The 20,981-nt window shown below is 51.0% G+C and overlaps 1 protein-coding gene across 2 annotated transcripts in view; it reads left to right on the plus strand.

Annotated features, from left to right (window-relative positions):
• Positions 1-17,982, plus strand: part of TMEM164 (transmembrane protein 164) — a 169,326-nt gene extending 151,344 nt beyond the window's left edge. The window contains exons 3-4 of one of the 2 annotated variants that reach the window (XM_007466291.1): positions 16,033-16,133; positions 17,762-17,982. In XM_007466291.1, the coding sequence (XP_007466353.1) occupies positions 16,033-16,133; positions 17,762-17,968 (308 nt within the window). In that variant the 3' untranslated portion in view covers positions 17,969-17,982. The remainder of the gene's footprint in view (positions 1-16,032; positions 16,134-17,761) is intronic. The other variant, XM_007466290.1, reaches the window with a different exon arrangement.
• Positions 17,983-20,981: the final 2,999 nt, after the last annotated feature.

The raw sequence follows: 20,981 nt of genomic DNA on the forward strand, positions 1-20,981 counted from the left end.
TCACTGGAGATGTGAGGATGGGACAGAAGCACTTAAGGGCATTAAGGAAGGAGGGGTGAAGGGCCTTGCAGAGTCAAGGGAGGGGTTTCTCTCCCCTGCTTTCCCCTCTTCCCCCTCCCTCTCTGCCCATGGCTTGGGGCACGTTCAGGTGCTAAGATGAAGGCCGGTCATGAGAGGGCACGTTGAAGGCGCTGGGAGAAAGGGGGAGTGAATGACTTAGGTGATGACAACTGCTGAGAATGAAAGGGCTTGATGGTAGACTGAGAAGGGTAATGACAAGAGGAGTAAGTGCTGTGGGAAATGAGAGAAGGAGATAAGTCTAGACTGTTCCCAGTGCTGTCCAGTGGAATGCTCTGTGATGCCAGAGGTATTCTGTATCTGCTCTGTTCATCATGGCAGCCATGAGCTCCAGGTGGCTCCTGAGCAGATGAAATGTGGCTCGTGCGGCCGAAGCACTAGGACTGGGGAATTTCGAATTTAACTTTAAGGAACTTGACTTGCAGTTGAAATAGCTGCTGCTATATCGGACAGCGTAGCTCTTCGTCAGCCTTCTGCTTGGCGGCTAGCACTGAGGGGACCCCTCCTGAAACAGATTTCCTTGCATTCTTCCAGTACTGGTCTGTCCGGTTACCCCATTTTCTCCAGGAGGTCTCAGCAGCCTGAGTGCAGAAGCAGAACATCTGACTTGAGGGATCCATTCAAGGTTGGGGCTTTGGAAGTAAGGTCAGTGGTGTTGAAGATCCAGAGGCAAGGGATGTTCGGGACAGAGGTTTGGTAACCATGCCTTTGGGTTTCCAACCAAGGGTGGGTCACCCAAGGAACAGTAAGAATGAGAAACAGAGCGCCGCTTTCATATTAGCTGAGCAGGCACCCAGGACCTCAGTGTAGGCAGGGCTGGGCTAGAGCTTGCAGCTTTGGTCTGGACACCTAAGTGAGCTTCCTCCTCTGGATCCTAAGAATCTAAGGTGGCCAGATCTCTAGAGCAGGCCTCAGCTTATTTCCCACCCAGTCAAAGGAGCTGAGAAGCTAGGGAAGAGGGGAAGGTGAACAGGCCTGGGTGCCCAGAGAGACAGGTTCTTCTGAGATGTGCATGATGAAAAGTACGTGCTGCCCATTATGAAGCTAGACTACCTGGTTTCAAATCTTGGTTCTGTCGCTTCGTAGCTGTGTGACCTTGGCTAAGTTCCTTAACTTCTCTGTGCTTCAGTCTCCTCGTCTGTAAAATAAGAATAATAATAGTACGGGTGACTCTTGAACGACGCGGAGGTTAGGGGTGCTGATGCCCTGCACAGTCAAATGTATAACTTTTGACTCCCCCCCATCCTTTAACTGCTAATTGCCTGCCGTTGACCAGAAGCCTTACCGATAACATAAACAGTCTATTAACACACATTTTATCTGTTATATATGTGATATACTGTATTCTTACAATAAAGTAAGCTAGAGAAGAGAAAATGTCATTAAGAAAATCATCAGGGAAGAGAAAATACATTTACAGTGCGTATATAGGTATTTATTGAACAAATCCACGTATAAGTGGATCTGCACAGTTCAAACCCGTGTTGTTTCCGGTTCGGCTGTACTTCCTCAGAGGGTTGTAATGCGCATTAAATGTCTTAATGTATGTAAAGCGCTTCTAAGGGTGCCTGCCCCTTAGTTCGCACTACATAAGTTTGCTGTTGTTAGCATGATTTCTTCTTGCTAATGTGTCAGGACTCAGCCTACAAACTTATGAAACGTGGTCTGCGTGGTTTCCTCTCACGTTAGCAAGCTAGGGGATGAGCTAAGTGAGTGGGGAGGTAGAAGTGTGGGGCGGGAGGGATGAAGAGTGCCCTATGCCCACCAGGGGAGAAATCCTTGTGGGGAGGAAAGGGGCACCAAGGGGTCAGAGGTCACGAGGAAGTCCACAGGCACGGGCACGGTAGGAATGAGGATGTGAAAGCTGAAACTCTGGGCAGCTGTGGTCAGATGCTCCTGTGTGAGGTGGGGCAGTTGGCGGTGCTGACCGAAGCCAGTTGTGGGGAGCGAGGTTTAGTGGAGGCGCAGATCGGCAGGCAGAGTCGACAAGGTTCACCGGACCATGAGGTTAGGGTGTTGGAAGTGGCGCCCGCGTGGATGTTGAAATCACCCAGGATGTTGGCAGCAAAAGGCCTAATGTGGAAAAGGAAGACTGGGATGAATCCGATAGTGGCCTGGAGGACAACGGGCGACAGTGCTGAGGGAGAGAGGCTGAAGCTTGAAAGAAGGAGAAAAAAAAGAGAAAACATCTAGAAGCAATAATGGGGGCTTAGAGGACCTCCCCAACACTCAACCCCATACCCCCCACCCCCGGCAAAAAAAAAAAAAAGCTTGCTGTGAGAAAGAATTGCTCAGAACAGCCAGAGGGAGAAACAGTGTCCTCAGAGGAGAGCTGGGTCTCCTTAGGGCGAGGAGGGCGGTGGAAGGGCCATTCCGTGCAAGGGCGGCAGGTACAGAGGGATTTGTTGCTGGTAGGGTCGCCATCGTGGGTTTCCATGCGTCTCCAGCGGGATGGCTTGGATGGCAGCCAACTTGAGGACCTGCAGGGCTGGTGGTGCAACTCCCCACTCTGGGAACTCCCTTTTCTCCATCCCTGTGGGGTTTTTTTGGTTGGTTTTTATTTAAGCACGGTTTCTTAACCTGGGGTCCACAAATAGGAATTAAGGGGCCCATTAACTTGGACGAGAAAGATAATCACATGTTTGTTTTCACTAACCTCTAGCAGAAACGCAGCACATGAATGTAGGTATGAGCCATACCTGCGGATTTGTTGTCAGTAGCAATCGCAGATGGCTTCCTATCACGTTACAGTCGTGGCAGACAGCTCAGAATACTGTTTATGCTCATCACTGCTTTGAAATTACGGTAGTTGCCTAGCTCTTATTATTAAGCACATTAATAAAGAAACGTAAGTACTATGTTACAAGTCTGTTTAAATATTTTGATAACCGTGTTTTAACGTCATTGGCTTCATTTATAACCCTTTGCCTCTTATTTTATGCATATGAAACCTTGTTCTAAGAAGGGATTCACCAGTGTCCTCATGTTTCCTGAGGGGTCCCTGCCAGGCACAGGAAGGCTAACAAGCCCCACCTCCAGGCTGCTTGGAAACCCCTTTAGGTTTCACTAGAGGGCGCTCTTGTTTCAGACTTGGAGAACAGTGGACTCTCAGGCTTGACCCAGGTGACAAGGTTGTTTTGAAGTCCAGGCAAATCATATGTCCTCTGGGGACACCTCAGGAAACTGGGGTGTAAGAACCCCAGTGTTGTTTGATCCGGGCAAGGCACTTCTCTCTTGAGTGGGCTTTACACTTATCTCCGGCAGGATGAGGGCTGGGACACAGCCCCCGTGCTAGCTTCTAGGAGCGTTAAAGCCAGAGCACTTTGGCCTGTTATGTCCCCAGGTTTTCATACCGACCTCAGTTCCAGGTGGTGCCCCCTGTTTCTCTCCCACCCAATGTTAGCCCACTGCCCCACTTGTCTGTCTAGCTTTAGGATGCTGGGAAGGTTCTGTTTCACTGGCTTCCCAGTTCCACTTTGCTGGTCAGGCGAGGGGCAGGAGAAAGGATAAGGGACTCAGGTAGATTCTGAAGACTCCTGATGGGTTAGGGGGTTAGAGGGAAAAGCTGGGGAATTTTAGAAATTGGCCCAGGGCTGATCCCTGTGCAGGAGGGTGGGTAGGTGAGTTTCTGAAGACTGTGGGATTTTCGCTGCTGAAGAGGAAGTATTGGGAGCTCAGGAGTGCTTTGTGGGAGCAGGGAATTAATTAATTCAAGGAGCAGTATCTGCCCCTGTACCGGTAGCTTTCCCCGGACCTCTTGGTACCTCTTGCAACTCCAGAATTCCCCCTAAGGCAGTGTGGTTGGAGGACCTAGCATCGATCACCTGAGGTGCTTGTTACTAAGATGGAAATTCCGGGGTCCACCCAGATCTCCTGGATTCTAGTCTCTGGTGCAGGGCCCAGGAATCTACATTTTCCATAGGTTCTCTAGGGCAAGGGTTCTCAAAGTCTGGTCCTTGGACCAGCGGCAGCAGCCTAACCGGGGAATCTGTTAGAAACGCAAATTCTCAGATTCCTGATTCTAGGCCCCCCTTCAGACTTACGGAATCAGAAACTCTTGGGTGGGACCCAACAAAGATGCCTTTTAACAAGCCCTCCAGGGGATTCTGATGCCAGCTCATGCTTGAGAGCCACCTGCCAGGGGGTTCTGATTCAGACTGAAGGTTTAGCCTCATTGCCTCAAACGATCCTAGAGCTGGCTCCCCCTTGCTGAAAGCTCACCAGAGACCCAGCAAGTACTAACCGTAGAACGTGTGTGAGGCACGGGGCGGGTTATGTTTAGTAGCACTTTTCCCTAGAGTATCTCTGTGCTCCTTTAGCTCTTCTATCCCTACAGTGCTCCTGCAAGGAGCAGAGAGCCTGAGAATTCCCTGCCAGCAGGACTCTGACACTTAGAGGGGTTTTGATCCACACAGGTGGTCACACAGCAACTTGAGAAGAGCAGAAGCTGGGACCTGGGTCTCTGGACTCCAGTGCTTGATTGCTAGGCCAGGTCTACCTCTTGGAGTCTTCGCCAGCTCAGGGCCCTCACTCAGTGTGCTTTTGGCAGAGGGCTGGCTCTCTGATCCTCATGGATGAAGGTGGGTCTTTACGTTGCCTTAGACGTAGGCTGGGTGGCCCAGTCAGCCTCCACTAGGCAGTTTGAGGGTGAAGCTTGGCCTGAGTGGGCTCTCCAGCCCCTCAGGATAGAAGGTCAACCAGGTGGACCTTCCACATGGACACCCAACTTGGGGCAGCCTTGTACATTAAGCAGACTAGAGGGTACAGTTCATTTGATCCAATGCCTGGATGAAAAGCAGCCTGACTTGGGCCTGCACTCAACAGCTGAGGATGGGAAATCACACATCTGTGGTCATGTTGGGCTTTGCACCACCCAGAGCTCTGTCTTCTGGGTAACTGAGGGTGTCTCATTTAGAGGGCACCAAAGATGGGATGGCATTGTTGTCAGGAACTAGACTTGTCATTCTCCCCCCATACCCAACCCTGCACCTTCTCCGATGCTCCCCATTCCCACTGAGCAGTACCACCACTCACTCATTACCCAGGCCAGAAATCTTAAGATAACCATTGGCTCTTCACCACTCCCACTGCATCCAGTCAATCTGATCTCCTGATCATTTCTCAAATTCATTCCTACCACTCCTATTTTATTTAGTTCACATCTGATCATCCCTGACTTGGTCTACTACAAGAGCCTCAACACTGGTCTCCCTGCCTCTGGTCTTGCCCTGTTTCAGTCAGCAGCCAGATGGGGCGCTCTATCCCTTACACTGTGAAGCATGGTCGGAGGACCAGCAGCACCTGGGAGCTAGTTAGAAATGCAGACGCTCTGGCCCCCACCCCAGACCTACTGCATCAGAACCCACCTTTTAACAAGATCTCAAGATGATTTGTAAAGTCCAAAATATCTAATGTTGCAAACAGTTTTCTTAAAGAACTGGCCCTCGTCTCTTGTTTATCCCTTTCTCCCACATGATAGTCCACTGCTACTGAACTGTATAAAGTTCTCGAACATACCGGGCTGCTCAATTCATTCTTTCAGCAAATGTGTATTGAACCCCTCCTTTGTGTCAGGCACTTGCTGGGGGTAAAGCGGCGAGTACAGCGGATACATATTTTTGCTTTCATGGAGCTTACATTCTTTTGTGGCAGGGGACAGTAAAGAAATAAGTACATAGAAATAAGTAAAATATAGAGCAAGTCAGATGATGTTAAGTGTATAAAGGAAGAGAAAAAGCAGGGCAACGGGTATAGTGTTGCTGAATGGGTGGGGAGAGTAAAGGAAGGCCTCACTGAGGATGTGACATCTGAGCGAAGGCTTGTCGGCTTCTGGATATCTGGGGGAAGAATATGCCAAGCAGAGAAAATAACGAGTGTAAAGACCCTGAGACAGAAGTGTTTCTAGAATGTTCTAGGAGTAGCAAATATGTCAGTGTGTCTAGAGCCATGTGAAGGAAGGGGAAAGTGGTAGCAGATGAAGTCAGAGAGGTGATATAGGTGAGGGGCAGATCATATATAGGGCCTCATAGACCATTGTAAGGACTTGACATTTTCTTTTTAGGGAGATGGGAGGCCATTGGAGGCTTTTGAGCAGAGGACTGACATGATCTGAGTTAATCTTTCAAGGGATCACCCAGCTGCTATGCTGAAATTAGACTGTACGGGCACAGGATAGAAATAGGGACACCTGTAAGTAATGTTTGCAATAAAAGAGGAAGGAGATGGTAGTGGCTTGGGCTTGGGTGCTAACAGCAGCGGCAGAGAAATGCCATTGCATTCTGGATACATGCTGAAGGCACAGCCAGCAGGATTTGCTGATGGATCAGATGTGGGATGTGACAGAGAGGAGTCGGGGATGACTCTAAGGTTTTTGACCTTAGTAGCTTAAATGAATTACCATTTATTGAGAGATAAGGAAGACTAGGAGAAGGGGTTTCGTGCTTGTTTATTGCTTTTTTGGAGGGTTGGGGGAGGAAGTGCTCTTTCAGTTATCTAATGTTGTATAACATCCCCAAAACTCAGTAGCTTAAAGCAATGACTTATTATTTTTCACAGTTGTGTCGGTTGACTGGGTCATTCTTTGTCATGGACTGAATGTTTGTCTCCTCCCCTGAAATTCCTATGTTGAAGTCCTAACCACCACCACCACCCCCATGTGATGATGTTTGGAGCTGGGGTCTTTGGAACGTAATTAGGGTTGGATGAGGTCATGGGGGTGGGGCTTTTGTGAATGGGGTTAGTGCCCTCATAAGAAGAGACCATAGAGTTCCCTAGCCCGTTCTACCATGTGAGAACATGGCAAAAAGGTGTCTGTCTATGGACAAGGACGCGGGTTCTCACCCAACACCAAGTCTACCAGTACCTTGATCTTAGACTTCCCAGCCTCCAGAACTGTGAAAAACAAGTTTCTGTTGTTTAAGCCACCCAGCTTATGGTATTTTGTTATGGCTGCCTGAGCTAAGACATTTTTTTTTCTACTTACTGGTCCTGCCTGGGTTCAACTGGGACAGCTGGGATAGCTGGGCCTCTCTGTCCACAAGGCCTTTCATGGCATGGGGATCTCAGGGCAGCATTCCAAGAGGGCAAGCCCCAATTCATAAGAGCTTATGAAGCCTCTGATTGCATCTTTATGATGAAGTCCCATTGACCAAAGCAAGTTCCCTGGCTGAGCCAGATGGGCCACATGGCCAAATCATCGTGGGAGAGGAATACATAAGGGTGTGGATACTGGGAAGGTGTGATTCGCTGGGAGCCAGTACTGTAACAGTCTACCATAGGAGCCAAGATCAAAAGCTGGGTTTAAGAATGAGATGCCCGCTTAGATATCCAAGTGCAGATACTGAGTAGACTGTGAGCTATGTGAGCCTGGAATTCAAGGCAGAGGTCCAGGCTGAGACGTAAATGTTGGAGTCATCAGCACGCCGATTGTGTTAAAGCCATGAGATTGGTGGAAATCACCTAGGGAATGAAAGTATTTAGAGAAGAGAAGAGCCCTGAGTTCTGCAGCCTGATCCTCTCCATCATTTAGCGGTCAAGGAGATGAGGAGGAAGCGGTAAAGGAGACCGAGAAGAAGCAGGCTGTGAGGCAGGAAGAGAACTCAAGACAGCAGCATCCCATTTGTGTCTTGAAAGTGAAGAACGTTTCAAGACACAAAGGGTGCATAAGATGAGGCCTGGGAATTGGCCACTGGATTTAGCAATGAAAAGGTTATTTGTGACCTTGATGGGAGCTGATTTGGTGGAGGGAGGGGTGGGGAGGTAGGCACGGAAGCCTGATTAGCTCGTGTTGAGAGAGAATGGGAAGAGAGGAATTGTAGACAGCGGAATACAGACAAGTGCTGTCCAATAAAAACATGTAAGCCACATATGTAATTTCAAATGTCCTGGTAGTCACACTAAAAAAAAAAGGTAAAAGAAATGGGTGAAATTAATTTTCATAATATATCTGATATTTAACCCACCGTATTTAAAATAGTATCACCCCCAAATAATTAATATAAAATTATTACCAGGATATTTTATATCCTTTGAAGTATAGTAGTGTAGTTTACACTAGTAGCACATCTCAGTGTTAAACAGCCACGTATGGAAGTGGCTGCCATGTTCGACAGGGCAGGTGTAGACATTCCTCTCAAGGAGTTTTGCTGTGCGGATGAGCAGAGGATGAGGTGCTTGCAGGGGCGAAGTGAGGTCAAGTGTGTGTGTGTGTTTGTTTTAGAATGGAAGCTGTTACAGTATGTTTAGTTTATATGCTAATGGGAATAATCCAGTAGAGAATAAGAACTCCTCGACGTAAGAGAAAGAGGAAACGTTTCTGGAGTGATATTGAGTAGGTGAGAGCGGATGGGATTGGGATACAAAAGGGAAGGCCTGCCTTGGCTGGGGTCCTGGGCAGTTCATCCATGGGAACAGGGTGATGGCAGAGCACATTGGGCACCGATGCAGATAAGTGGTTAGATGTGATCATGAGAGCTCCTGGAAGTTTTTGATTCCTTTTTTCTCAGTGAAGTAGGAATCGGGGTCATCATCTGAGAGTGAGGATGGGATAGAAGTGTTGAAGATCTGAGAGGACAGAAGACAATATTAAATTGTGGCCTGAGAGAGTGAACGGGCTGGGGAAGTGTAGTGTGACTGTCTGGCAACATGAAAGATGCACTTGAGGTTTGTGATCAGGAATCTGATGTGAGAACAGCCAGCACGGATGTTTTTCTCCGGCCGTGTTCAACTGTGTAGGTGCAAGCAGGGCCGGGGAGGAGACTGGGAACTTAACCGGGGCTGGGGTTTTCTTTCCAGATAAGTACGGGGATAATGAGAGATGCCGTGAAGTCAAAGGTGTGTGCCAGGGATAATTCGAGTGATGGGCAATGGAACTGAAGGAGAGAAGAGGGAGCCATGAGGGACAGCAAGAAAGATGGGAGGACCAAGGGGTCACAGATTCCAGGGGGGGGTCAAAGAAGTGTTGGGGTCAGGGTTAGAGGGGGTCAGCTGGAAAGATAGAAGTGGTAGATGAAGAGGGAATGCTTGACTTAACGAGGGGCTGCCGATATTCATAACTACAAGGTCTCAGGCACAAGCTTGAGAATGACTGGCTGAAGTGAGACGGGGACAAAATCATCGAGGAGAGGAGGCCAGGGAGCTGAGAGGCCAGGGTACCGGAGGGTTCATGTTAGGCATATGTTGAAAAGATCAAGAGATAAGATGGGGGTACTTTTGGAGAGAAAGGTACCGAGCCAGGTACTAATAGCCCTGAGGAATATTAAGGACCATGACCCATAGGCTGTAGACAACTGTGAAAACGGAAGGGTAGTGGGTTGGAAATAGCAAATGCAAAGAAAGAAGTTCCCTCCTCTCCCCATATGGGCCCAGGGGGAAAATAAACCAGTGACTACCTCAGAGGGCTAGAGATGAAACAGTTTCCTTGTGGGGAGAGGTAGGCCAGGGAAGAGCATAAAGGATGAAGGGAACATTCAGAGAAGTGATCGAAGCATTGGGAATTTGGCTAATGATTTCTCTGTGACTTTGCATATCCTGTTCCCTTTTCCTGGCATTCCCTTCCTTACCTCGTGCACCTGGAAAGCTTTTCTTCAGGTGTTTCCGACCCAGCTCCTGCATCGCTACTTTCCTGAAATTGCTACGGCGAAGATCACCAGTGACCAGCATGTTGCCAAACCCAGTGGAAATATTTGTCTTTACTGTACCTCTACAAAGAAGCGTGTTCCCAGCGGAGTTTTCCATGATGATGGGAATGTTCCTTCTCCACCCCGTCCAATATGGTAGCCACTAGCTGTGTGTGGTTATCGAGCACTTGAAATGTGATGGGCTACTGAGGAACCAGATTTCTAATTTTATTGCATCTTAACCCATTTAAATGTAAATTGCCACGTGTGGCTCGTGGCAGTCATTAACCTTGTCTTTCTCCTGGCAACTATTGCTGTTTTCCAGGCTCTGTCCTTGGTCCTTTGATCTCATTCTGTGGGCTCTTCCGTGTTGATCTTATCCATACCCCAAGCTCTGTTTCTGGGACATCTCCCTCTTCTGAGCTCTAGACCTGGACTTGCACAGCCTACTGGAGACGTCCGTGTGGGTATCCAATAGGCATTCAGCGTCAGCACACCCCCAACCTCTCAGTCACTGAACTCATAGACCTGGGAGTCACCCTAGGTGCCTCCTCTGTGTCCTACGCATTGCCAAGTCGTCCATTTCTGCAGCTCAACCTTACCCCTCTCCTGTCCATCACCCACACTGCTGCCAGAGCAGCCGAGCTAGCTGAAACAGAAACCTGACCTTGCACTCCCCTGTTTCAAACCTCTCAGTGGCTTCTCGTTGTGAAGAGGATAAAGGCCAAGGTCCCGGGCACGGCAGACAAGGCTCTTCATGACCTGAGCCGGTCTCTCCAGCTTCGTCTCTGGGCACGTGTCCCCTCCCACTTGATGCTCCAGTTACACAGACCTGCTTGGGATTACATGCAAATGGCATGCTGTTTCATGCCTCCACATCTTTCCCCAGGCTGTAGCCTGCCGCCCGGAATGTCCTTTCCTTCCTTTAAGCTCCTGCTGCCATCTCCTTCTTACTGTTCAAAACTCACCCAAACCGTCATGTTCTTCATCTCCCCTTCCTCAGTGTCTCCGTTACTTAGTGCGCTTACCTCATCTCACCATCTCATTGCTCACGGGTCAGCTGCAGGGTAGTTCTGAAGGGCAGGGCCTGTCTTGGACTCCGTCTCCCCACTGTCTAGCCTGGAGTCTGCCCAGCGTGCAGCCAGTCCGTGTTGAATGAATGGGTAATATGTAAAAGTGAATGACTTGAAGGGAGCAGGAAGGAGGTTGGAGAATAGGATGCCGTCCTGCCCAGTCTCATCTCCTCGGTGTAAGCCCTTCCCGGGTGGGATTAGAGGATGAGAGAAAGGGCCCTTGGGAGAGGCCTCTGGGGATCGGTCTTGGCTGCTGGTGGCACAGTTGATGTCTCTCCCAGCACTCATAAAACTTCCTTCTGGCAGAAATCAATTTCAGAAAAAGCTATTATCTCGGTTTCCCCCTACCTTTAGAGCTGAAATGCTTCTGTCCTCCTGGGGTAGAAGATGCTAGCAGAAAATGTCACATTTATTTTTTTCTTAAAGTAAAAAAGAAAAGTTTTATGTGTTTAATTTTTCTGAAAGTGCTTAAGTTTCTATTTTCTCTTAAAAGAAAACTGGTTTTTCACTGAGATTTTCCCAAGGGCCACATCCAGGTATATAAAAAAAGAATGATGTGCGTTTGCATACAATTTGCATATATCTGTGTAGACTGGGTCATCTATTCTCATGGTGCTTTCTTTTTCTTCTTTATTTTTTCAAAGAGATTGAATATTTGATCACCTTTGCAATGAAAAGAACCAACAGCAGTGAAAAGGCAGAGGAAACCACGGTCAAAGTCCCCCTTCATAGAAAAAGATCACCTCTTTACGAGATTCCTTGTCGTCTTCCAGTCTTCTGTGAGATTTTGGATGGCTGTGGTTGCCATGATAAAAATAGCAGCTGCCATCTGTATGCCAGGCTAGCTGGTGTATTTACTTTTTTTATATCTCTTATTCCACTCAGCAGCCCCGAGAGATAGACGTTGCAACAGGAGACAGGCTTAGGGGGGTGGCACAATTTGCCCAAGGTCACCCCTCTAGGCAGTGGCAGAGGCAGGACTCAAACCCAAGGCTGTCTGACCCCAAGGCCTTTGTTTTAAACCACTAAGCTGTATTTTCCATCACTGATGTACTGTTTGGTGTTCTGTCATTTACACTTGCCATCACGAGCCAGGGACTTCGCCACACAGGCATACAGTTTGTCTGGTTGTTATTTGAATGGCAGTGGACTGTTGCATAATACTGAGGTACCAGAGTTTACTTAACTTATCTCCCCAGTTGGTTTGTTTCCAGTGTTTCAATATAGTAGGTAGTGCAGGTGTAAATATCTCTGTGCAAATAAGGGCCATGTGTTGGGTGTTTGAGGTATTGGACGGTAGTCCTCAAAGTAGCATTGTTGAGCCAAAGGGTTATAGTGTTATAGATGCTCCGGAAAGCCTGTCCCATTCATTTCCCAAGCAGTGATGATTTTTTGAGTGCCTACCGTGCATCCGGTGCTGGAGGTGAAGAGGATTCAGAAACGGCCCCTCCCTCAGAGAACTAATCGTCTTGACGTGGGACGGGTGATGTAACACAGAATGAATGGTCCTGAGGTTGCAGTGAGAGCACTGAGAAATGTGCCCCTTGGCAGTGCCTGAGCATTCCTTTCCCCCCATATACAGGGCAGGACAGGGTTCAGGGGCTTTAGGGGAGGGTGGGGGAGGGCTGCTGAAGTCTGGCTGTGGATACTTCCCCCTCTGGTCCTTTTTTCCCCCTGCAGCCACCACCAGGCCCATGGGGTCTGTCACTACTGCCCGGCTGCCACCAGGGGGAGCCAAGCAGAGGCTGGAGGGAAGGGACGGCGGGGGTGGGGGGGGGAACTGCTCAGGGCTCTAAGCACCTGTTGGTCCTCCAGGTGCCCTCTTCCCCTTTACGGCCCCAGCAGTCAGGGTGACAACATGGTACCCAATTCCCACTCATCCAGCAGACAGGAAAGTGCACACAGTATAAGCGCATTCCAAGTTCTGTGCTAGATATCTGCTAGGAACACAGAAACGAATCCCACGCGGTCCTCGACCCGAGGCACCCGTCTAGACGGGTAGATGGACAAAGAGCTGGTACAACGTGGTGTGCTGGAGGTCTGTGACAAGTGGCAGCAGGGGCATTGAGCAGTGAGTCCTTTGGCATTGTGTCTGAGAGCCCAGTGCTCTGCTGTTGACTTTGGCTGTGGCACTGCCCATCTCCCAGCCTCGGTTTGTCCATCTACAAAGTGGACGGATGAGTCCAATCCCTGCAAAGGGCCGTCTGACTCAGATGTGCGGTGAGCCTGCCTCTTGTTCACAGAGCAAGCCTGAGCTTCTCCCCCAGGAGATCCAGGGGGGCTTCAGTCACCCCCATCTCACTCCTCTCCTTCCCTCGACACTCCCCACCATGGTGTTCCTTGTTGTTCTGCCTCTGACCTCCCTCACTCAGTCTGCATATGCTCCTGTGATTTCAGTTACTGTCCTGTGCTGATGACACCTATATATGGACGCTCGGCCCCGTCCTTTTCACTGAGTTTGTGATTCATATAATAATGAAAATAATCAGCATTTCTTAGATCCCAGATATGGCACTCCAATCATGGCGTAAATGATCTTATCTACCCGACGACCTTGTGAAGTAGGCGGCGGCACCCCATTCTGCAGATGAGTGAAACTGAGTTCAAGAGATACTGAGGCTTGCCCAAGGCCCTGAGGTCGATAAGCGACAAGAGCCAGGATTTGAGAACCTGTGTCTGCCCGGCTCCAGTGCCCACACTGTCACCCGTCACGCTGTATTTCCCAGAGTGCAGGCAGCCACCTAAGAGACAATTCTACTTGGATATTTCACGGACACCTCAACTTCAGCATGTCTAAAATTGGCCTCCTTTCTCCACCTTCTGTCCCAAATCTGCCTTTCCCTCTCTTCTCCATCTCAGTAAATGGCACCATCCACCCAGTGATGCAAAACTAGATCCCAGGGCCACCGCCGTTATCTTCAAAGCTATCCATCCTTCTCTGTCATCGGGTTCCTGAAGCAGTCTCCGTCTCAGTCCCCCACCTCGACTCTCTCTGCTCCAGCCCACACCCCACACCCCGGCCAGGCAGATCTTTCTCAAGCACACGTCTGATCGCATCACTTTCCCGCTTCAGACCCCTCCGCCGCTTTCTGTGGCTCTGCGGCAGAGCTCGAAGCTGGCCACCAGTGAGCTGAAAGCCATCCAAGAAGACATGTTTTGTGTGGTCCGTTGAGCGTTCTTAAAACAATCTGAATTATTTGCCAACGTTTAAAAATCAGGAAATTCCACATGAAAGTTCCCATCTCTGGCTTCTCTTGCAAAAGTGAAAACACTGGCAGCTCTGGGCCCACGTCCCCATAGGGCAATGATTGGGTGGAACTGAGTGGTGGCTGACCTCTTCAGAAGGGGCCTGGGCTTCCCAGTTGGCCCATCTCCAGCATCCCTGTTGTCTGGTCACCCCCCTGCTCCCAGTTACCTGCCTGCCTGAGGTTTGAGGCATCTAGGGTCATGACCCTGTGGCACAAGATGAAGCCCAAAGCCCTCAGCCTGGCTCCTAAGGTCCTACCTGGCCCAGCTGGGAGCAGCCTAGCCCTGCCAACCTCTGAGTCCTATTCCCCTGTGGTCTCAACTCTTCCCCATAGTTCTGTGAATTGGCTCGTTCCCATGGACGTCTGCCTTCCTGCAGGCTGCTGCTCTGGAATGCCTAGGCCCCTCTTTTAGTCCCATTTGTCCTTTAGGACTCTGCTCGGTGCCCCCTCCACCAAAAATCAGTCTTCCCCCCCGCCCCCCCCGCAAGCTGAGTTCCGTCCTCCCATAATACGTGGCACAGACCTGGGTCATCACACCCATCATACCGGTTCTCGTTGTTAGCAGCTTGTCTGCCTCCTCTGCCAGATTGTGCATCTGAGGCTGCAGGGAGCCCGTCTTCTTTATGTTCCTATCCCCAAAGTTTGGCGCGGGGCTTGGAATATAATAGGTGCCTAATAACTGGTGAATGAATGGATGAATCTGTGAAAGACTGACTTGGGAAAACACTACTCCACGATGTCCTGTTGCCACCTACTTGCTTGAGGTAGAGGGTTCCAGGTTCCTTCCATTCCGGAGCACCCCCATTGATGCATGCACCCATAGCATCCTATAAGCCACACCCCTGCTCTGCAGGGTCTAGAATACATCCAAGCCTACTGGGATGTAGGAGTTCCTGAGTGACGATAGAGGGAAAATGCATCATTCTTGCTGTTCCAAGGGGAGAGAGTTGTCCAGTGGTTGGGAAATGGCACAACAACTGGATATGGCACATTCTTTAGTTACCTGAATGATGATAGCGCTGCGGTGATGACAGTACCTGACACGCATTGAACACTTTGATTGTACCAGATCCCGTACTGAGAGTTCTCAATACACTCTTTCCTTTACTCCTCACAACAACTCTCAGAAGTAGCCCCATTTTACAGACAAGTAAGCTGAGGTTCAGGGAGTTGAAACAACTTTTCCAGGGTCACACACAGCCAGTAAGTGGTAGAATCCAGGTGTGAAACCAAATCTGTGTGACATCTCAACCACCATGCCATACTTCCTCAGTGACGTTTCTCTTTAGAAACATGAGGGAATGATTAAAATAAATGTGGACATGAAGGCTATACAATTATATATACAGTAAAATTCCAATTAGTAATCAAAAGAAGAAAGGAAAGAAGCTCCCAAGGCATACAAGGAACCAAGGAGACACACCCACGTGCTTGCAGTGGTTACATTCAGCTAGTAGAGCGCTGGGGGGGGTTTTCTTCGTTTCCTCCATCTCATTTCTACCTTTTAACATTTTCTAAGTTTCCTTTAGTGAGCACGTGCAGTCATCCCTCAGTGTCCGAGGGGGACTGGTTCCAGGACCCCTGCGGGTACCAAAATCCGAGGCTGATCAAGCCCCTTATAGAAAACGGTGTAGTACAGTCGGCCGTCCGGATCCGTGGATTCCGCATCCGCAAGTGCAACTAACCATGGACCGATCCGGTTAGTGGAACCCGTGGATGTGGAACCTGCAGATACAGAGGGCCAACTGTATTACTTTTATAATAACAGTAAAAAAAAAAAAAAAAAATCCCTCTTTGTAATGGCCCCAGCATTACGTGGCAGAACAGACTTTGGAAGGGGTGATAGGAGTACCCAGCTAATCGGTTTGGGCTGTCTCTTGAGCAGCCATCACAGGGCAGCAGAAGGGGGTAAACAGCAGGCGGTAGCTGTGGCCGCAGCGCCCGCACCCTCGTGGGACAAGGGAGGGGAAGAGGGTCACCAAACGTGCTGTCTCACTGTCTCCACTTTTCCCCCAGGTGCTTATACCCCGGAGCCCCTCAGCAGTTTCCGCTGGGCCCTTCTCTCGACTGGCCTCATGTTCTTTTATCACTTCAGCGTCTTGCAGATCCTGGGCCTGGTAAGTTTGGTGGTTCTATCCCCTTCTATCCCTTTTGTTTGGCGTTCTTCATAAATCTTGATAATCCTGGTTGGCGCTGGTGTATCGTTTTGTTTTGAAAATACGAGATGCCAAAGGCCAGGCTGTCAGAGTGTTGTGTCTGGGCTCTTGATTTACGATCCACAGCCTTGGCCTCTCCAAAGAGTTTTCTGAATCCTTCAGTAATGACTGTTTCTTTCACCCCTGGGGAGGCAAGGAGGCCCTTCACTCACGGCCGCTTGGATCGGAGATAGAGAGCTGCGCTGGAAAGTGGTTTGCCGTGGACCCCATGCGAGGCAGGATGCTAGCCCTGGCCCCGGGCCTCGGGGAGGCTTCTGACCTTGGGTCCATTCTGGGTCTACTACCGGGCCCTGAGCTGCGTGTCCAGTGAAAGTGTGGTGTCGGGTGACCCCCGTGGCATTCTGGGATGTTCAGTAGTCGGGTTTTCCAGAGCCCAGGATTGCTGAGTGCGTGGGCGGTGTGTCTAGTGGTGGCGAAGTGAGTAGCAAGAGCTTGGGGCTGGGGCTGGGGTCGGGAGACCCAAGTTCAAGTCCTGGCCTTGCCACTGCTCTGGGTGAGTCACCTCATTCTCGAGTGCAGTGCGCTCTCCACCCTCCGTGACACGGCACAGGCCCGCAACCCCGACCCTGAGAGGTGGTGAGGACTTGTCTTTAAGGAGAACGTGCTTGAGGGGCTTTGGAAGGCAGGGGCCGTGGCCGTGCTCGAGGCTGGAGCGGCATGCCGGGTTTTGTGTGCGAGCGGCACTAATGTAGCGTTAGCCGCGTGGACCTGGCAGGACTAGGGCGTGTAACCGATGTCACCAGCGCCTCCGTTGAAGCACTCAGTCACTTTGTCTTCCCCATCCCGGCGTGTTGCTCGGCTCTGGCTGGCCTGGGGGCCAGTTTGAGCTCCTTGCCAATAGCATGAGTGCTTCCTGTGCTCTAGGGAGGAAGCAATATGACCTTCACACCTGCTCTCCCCTGGGACTCCTCGATTCCAGAGGCGTCAGTGTGCTCATGTCACCATACGTACCATGCTCGGTGTCACCTCTGGGCCTCCTACAAGGAAGGCTCCGTTCACTCCGTTTCTCGCCATGACCCCCATTCATCCTTCATGAGTCCATTCAGGTGTCAGTGCCCTCGTGAAATCTTCTCCGAGAACTCAGCCCCCGTCCTGTACACCGCTCTGATCCCATGGTGGGCAAGAGCTGGTGAGCACCGTCTGCTTTGAGGTCACACGTGGTAGACCGATCACCCCACCTTGATGCAGGCAGGGGCGGTGCCGCGGACTGCCTTCATCCCATGACACCCCTCCGGGTCTAGGCACCTAGTAAATGCTTAGGAATGGCAACGGGCACTGGGCCCAACTGGAAGGCAAGACTGAGCAAAACCGACCAGCTTTTCCACTGGACGGCCTCCCCCGTCACCTTCAAAGGGCTCTAGCCTCGACCCACTCAGAAAACCTAGGGGAGAAAGATCCCACTATGAACAGGTGGGGATTTGTCAATCCCTCCTTGTCTAGTCCCCATTAGGTAGACACGGCTGAACTGGCAGAAGCCAGAGAAAGCCTAAGGATGGTGAACGCTCACTCTACCTCCCTTGTCCCTGCAGGTCACCGAAGTGAATTTGAACAACATGCTGTGTCCGGCCATCTCAGACCCATTCTACGGCCCCTGGTATCGCATCTGGGCCTCGGGACACCAGACTCTCATGACCATGACCCACGGGAAGCTGGTCATCCTGTTCTCATACATGGCTGGGCCCTTGTGTAAATATCTGCTGGATTTGCTCCGGCTTCCAGCCAAGAAAATAGACTGAAGGTGCTTGTGTTTTTTTGTTTTGTTTTGTTTTGGGGTTTTTTATTTTTTATTTTTTCTTCTGCCCCTGAGGAAACAAGTCCTGACTCCACTTGGAGGACACCCAGCTCTTGATGACATCATGGGAGAGGGCAGGAGGACGTTTGGTGTGTTTCTTTTCCCTTCCTCTCTGTCCCTTTCTTCCACCACTCTTCGTTCCCCGGCTCTTCCCCCAGGACGGCTCCTGGAGCCTGGGCTGTAGTCCTGGAGCCTGGGCGGTAGTGCTGGAGCCTGGGCTGTAGTCCTGGAGCCTGGGCGGTAGTGCTGGAGCCTGGGCTGTAGTCCTGGAGCCTGGGCGGTAGTGCTGGAGCCTGGGCTGTAGTCCTGGAGCCTGGGCTGTAGTCCTGGAGCCAGGGCTGTAGTGCTGGAGCCTGGGCGGTAGCGCTGGAGCCTGGGCGGTGGCCCTGGAGCCTGGGCTGTGGTCCTGGAGTATGGGCTGTAGTGCCGAGGGCCGCACGTTTCCTCCTTCCCTTTGCCGCTCTCTCCCTGCTCCTCGTGGCCTTAAATGGCGAGACGGTAGTCAGTGGCTTTCACTCTGCTAGTTGCTGCTTTAACAACATCTGGTTGAGGAGAAAGGGAACAACAAGCAGTAGTTCTTTTGGCGTCGAAGAGATGAGATTGGGCTGCGTTTCATTTCTCCACTGCCAGGGACCTCCAGGCTTATGCTGGGGTCCCCTTTTGTCTCCAGCACCGCCCTCACCATAAGGGGACTGCGGCCTTGTTTCTATACCAGCGGCAAGCCGAGAGCCAAGGGATTTCCCAGCTCATGGCCAAAAGAGAGCTGGCCAGATTCTTCCCACTGGTGTCCCATGACTCAAAGCAAGCAGCCAACCAGCCACTCCCTCCAGGATGCTGCCAGAGGTGGGAGGTGTGGGGCGCTACCCAGCCCAGGGGCTAGATTCCACTATTGCAATGGCAAATCCAAAGTGCACAAGGTTGAAATGTCCACAGCTAATGCTAGGCAGGACCTTGGGTCAGTTCTGCTTGAGAGCTGAGAACTGACCCATATCCCAGTCAGAAGTGAGCATAGAAATTAGTCAAAAGCCGTGGTAACTTGAGAAAACTGTGATTTGAATCATATGCTTGCTTTTAGTTTAATGTTGATAATAGATGACATTTTAATTTTGAGGGCCCCTTAAATGTTCTCTCTCTCTCTTTTTTAAAGGCAGCTTCAGGGAAGGATGAGCTAGAGTTGGGTCTTCTGGCTCTTGGAGTTTTGTGTATTCGTCTGTCCATTTGCTTTCGGATGTTTGAGTTCGGAGAATCCTTGAATTAGGGCCTGTCTCTGGAGGGACACCTGTCGATCCGTTTCGTGGTTTTACAGCATGTATCGGCATCCTAGGTTTGGGAAGATACAGATCCTGCAGTGCTGTTTCCCTAGGGCCAGGTGTCGTCACTGCGGCCAGACTCAGAGATGAATTGTTTAGCATGGGGGGCGGGCATCACATGCTCCCCAGCCCGAAAGCCCACGTCTGGGTTGAAAGGGAGGTACCAAAAAATCAGGCCCCCATGGGTGGAGGTGCAAGTGCTCTGAAAGGGAGACCTTTTGTTGCAAGGCAGCCTCAGTCATACATGGACCTCAAGAAGGAGGTGGTGCCATTTGCTGGCTCCTTGTTGGCTCTTACTAAGAACAGATTACTTAATAACAGAAAAGATATTTCTGTGACCTCCTCTGATGAGCCCCCCTCCCTCTCCCACTCTAGGCAACCCAGTTGCCCTGGGCCCATTCAATATTTGAGGTGTTACTGTATCAGACCTAGATTGAGTTTCAGTGACTCAGTGGTCATGATTTTAGCAAGTGGACCTACAGGAGGCAGCAGGATGGAGAAGTCTCTCCTAGCAAGGTGAGGCCCAGGGAAGCAACCACGGCGGGGCCCATCCCTTTGCAGAGGTACGCTGGCAGTGAGGTCATCAATCCCCAGGGTGTGGGGTTGCAGGAAGGGGAAACACCGAATGCTCTGGCTCCCCGTGAGCTCCTCAAGATGCGTGACCTTCATTTTATGCCATCTTTGAGGGTTTGGCCGAATTTTTCTTAGTGCCTCTCAGCCCTGGGTTGCCCTCCAGAAGAGGCAGCTCTTGAGGGGCTGGATTCGCCCCGCCCACTGGCTGCGTGTAGGCGTGGCTGATGAGGCAAGACCTCAGTGCCCCTTGGCCTGTTTGCAAAAGGAAAGGGGCTCTCTTCCTCCCTGTCTCCATGGCCTGGTGTGGTGTGCCAGTCAGCTCGAGCTTCCCTTGCACTGGTGTGCCTCTAAAAGTTCGCCACGCTGGCTGGCACCTTTCTGCTGCTTAGAAGGAAAGAAGGAAGTGGAAGCTATGTGCCTGGCTTGGCCAGGCCAGAGGCAGGTGCACCTGTCCGGGGGAGGGGGATGAGAAGGGGAGATGCAGGGCTTCTGGGGCCAGGTTGGCTCAGAAACATGTAGGGGGAAGGAACAGAGAGCAAGTCCCGTCCCAGGTTGCACAGGGAGTCATGGCCTGTGTTGGAGGTGTTGGGCAGCAGCGGGCGTCTGAATCGGTCTCTACCTGACTCTTTCCTTGGGCTAGGCCCATGCGGAGAGGTTACCTGGCCAGACCCTCGGCGGCCTGCCTTGGAGGGTGGCCCCTGCAGCAGTGGGCCCGGGCTGCCCGGCACGTCCCCTGGGCTTTCCTGTCAGTGCCAAGGAGCTTCCCCAGCCATCCTGGCGAAGTTTCCATGTGCCATTTGCCAGCATGTGAGAGCTCCGTGTGTGTCGGGGAGAGTGTTTGTGGAAGTGGACAGTTTCTTTTAAAACGGCCCCGGGAAGGCAAAGGAGTGTTCCCTCCAGCCCCCGGGTAGCCTTGGCTAAGGATTGGCCCCGTGAGATCAGTGTGTTCAGCCGGCCAACCTGGGACATCAGCTCAGAATAACAGATGGTCACGCCTGCTTGTAGGCCCCCATCTCTTCTCCATTCCCCGTGGTATTTGCTTCCCTACTCCAAAGATGATCTGGCCTGTCCTCT

This window comes from Lipotes vexillifer, unplaced genomic scaffold (genome assembly GCF_000442215.2).
Source record: "Lipotes vexillifer unplaced genomic scaffold, Lipotes_vexillifer_v1.1 scaffold298, whole genome shotgun sequence".
Taxonomy (NCBI): Eukaryota; Metazoa; Chordata; class Mammalia; order Artiodactyla; family Lipotidae; genus Lipotes; species Lipotes vexillifer.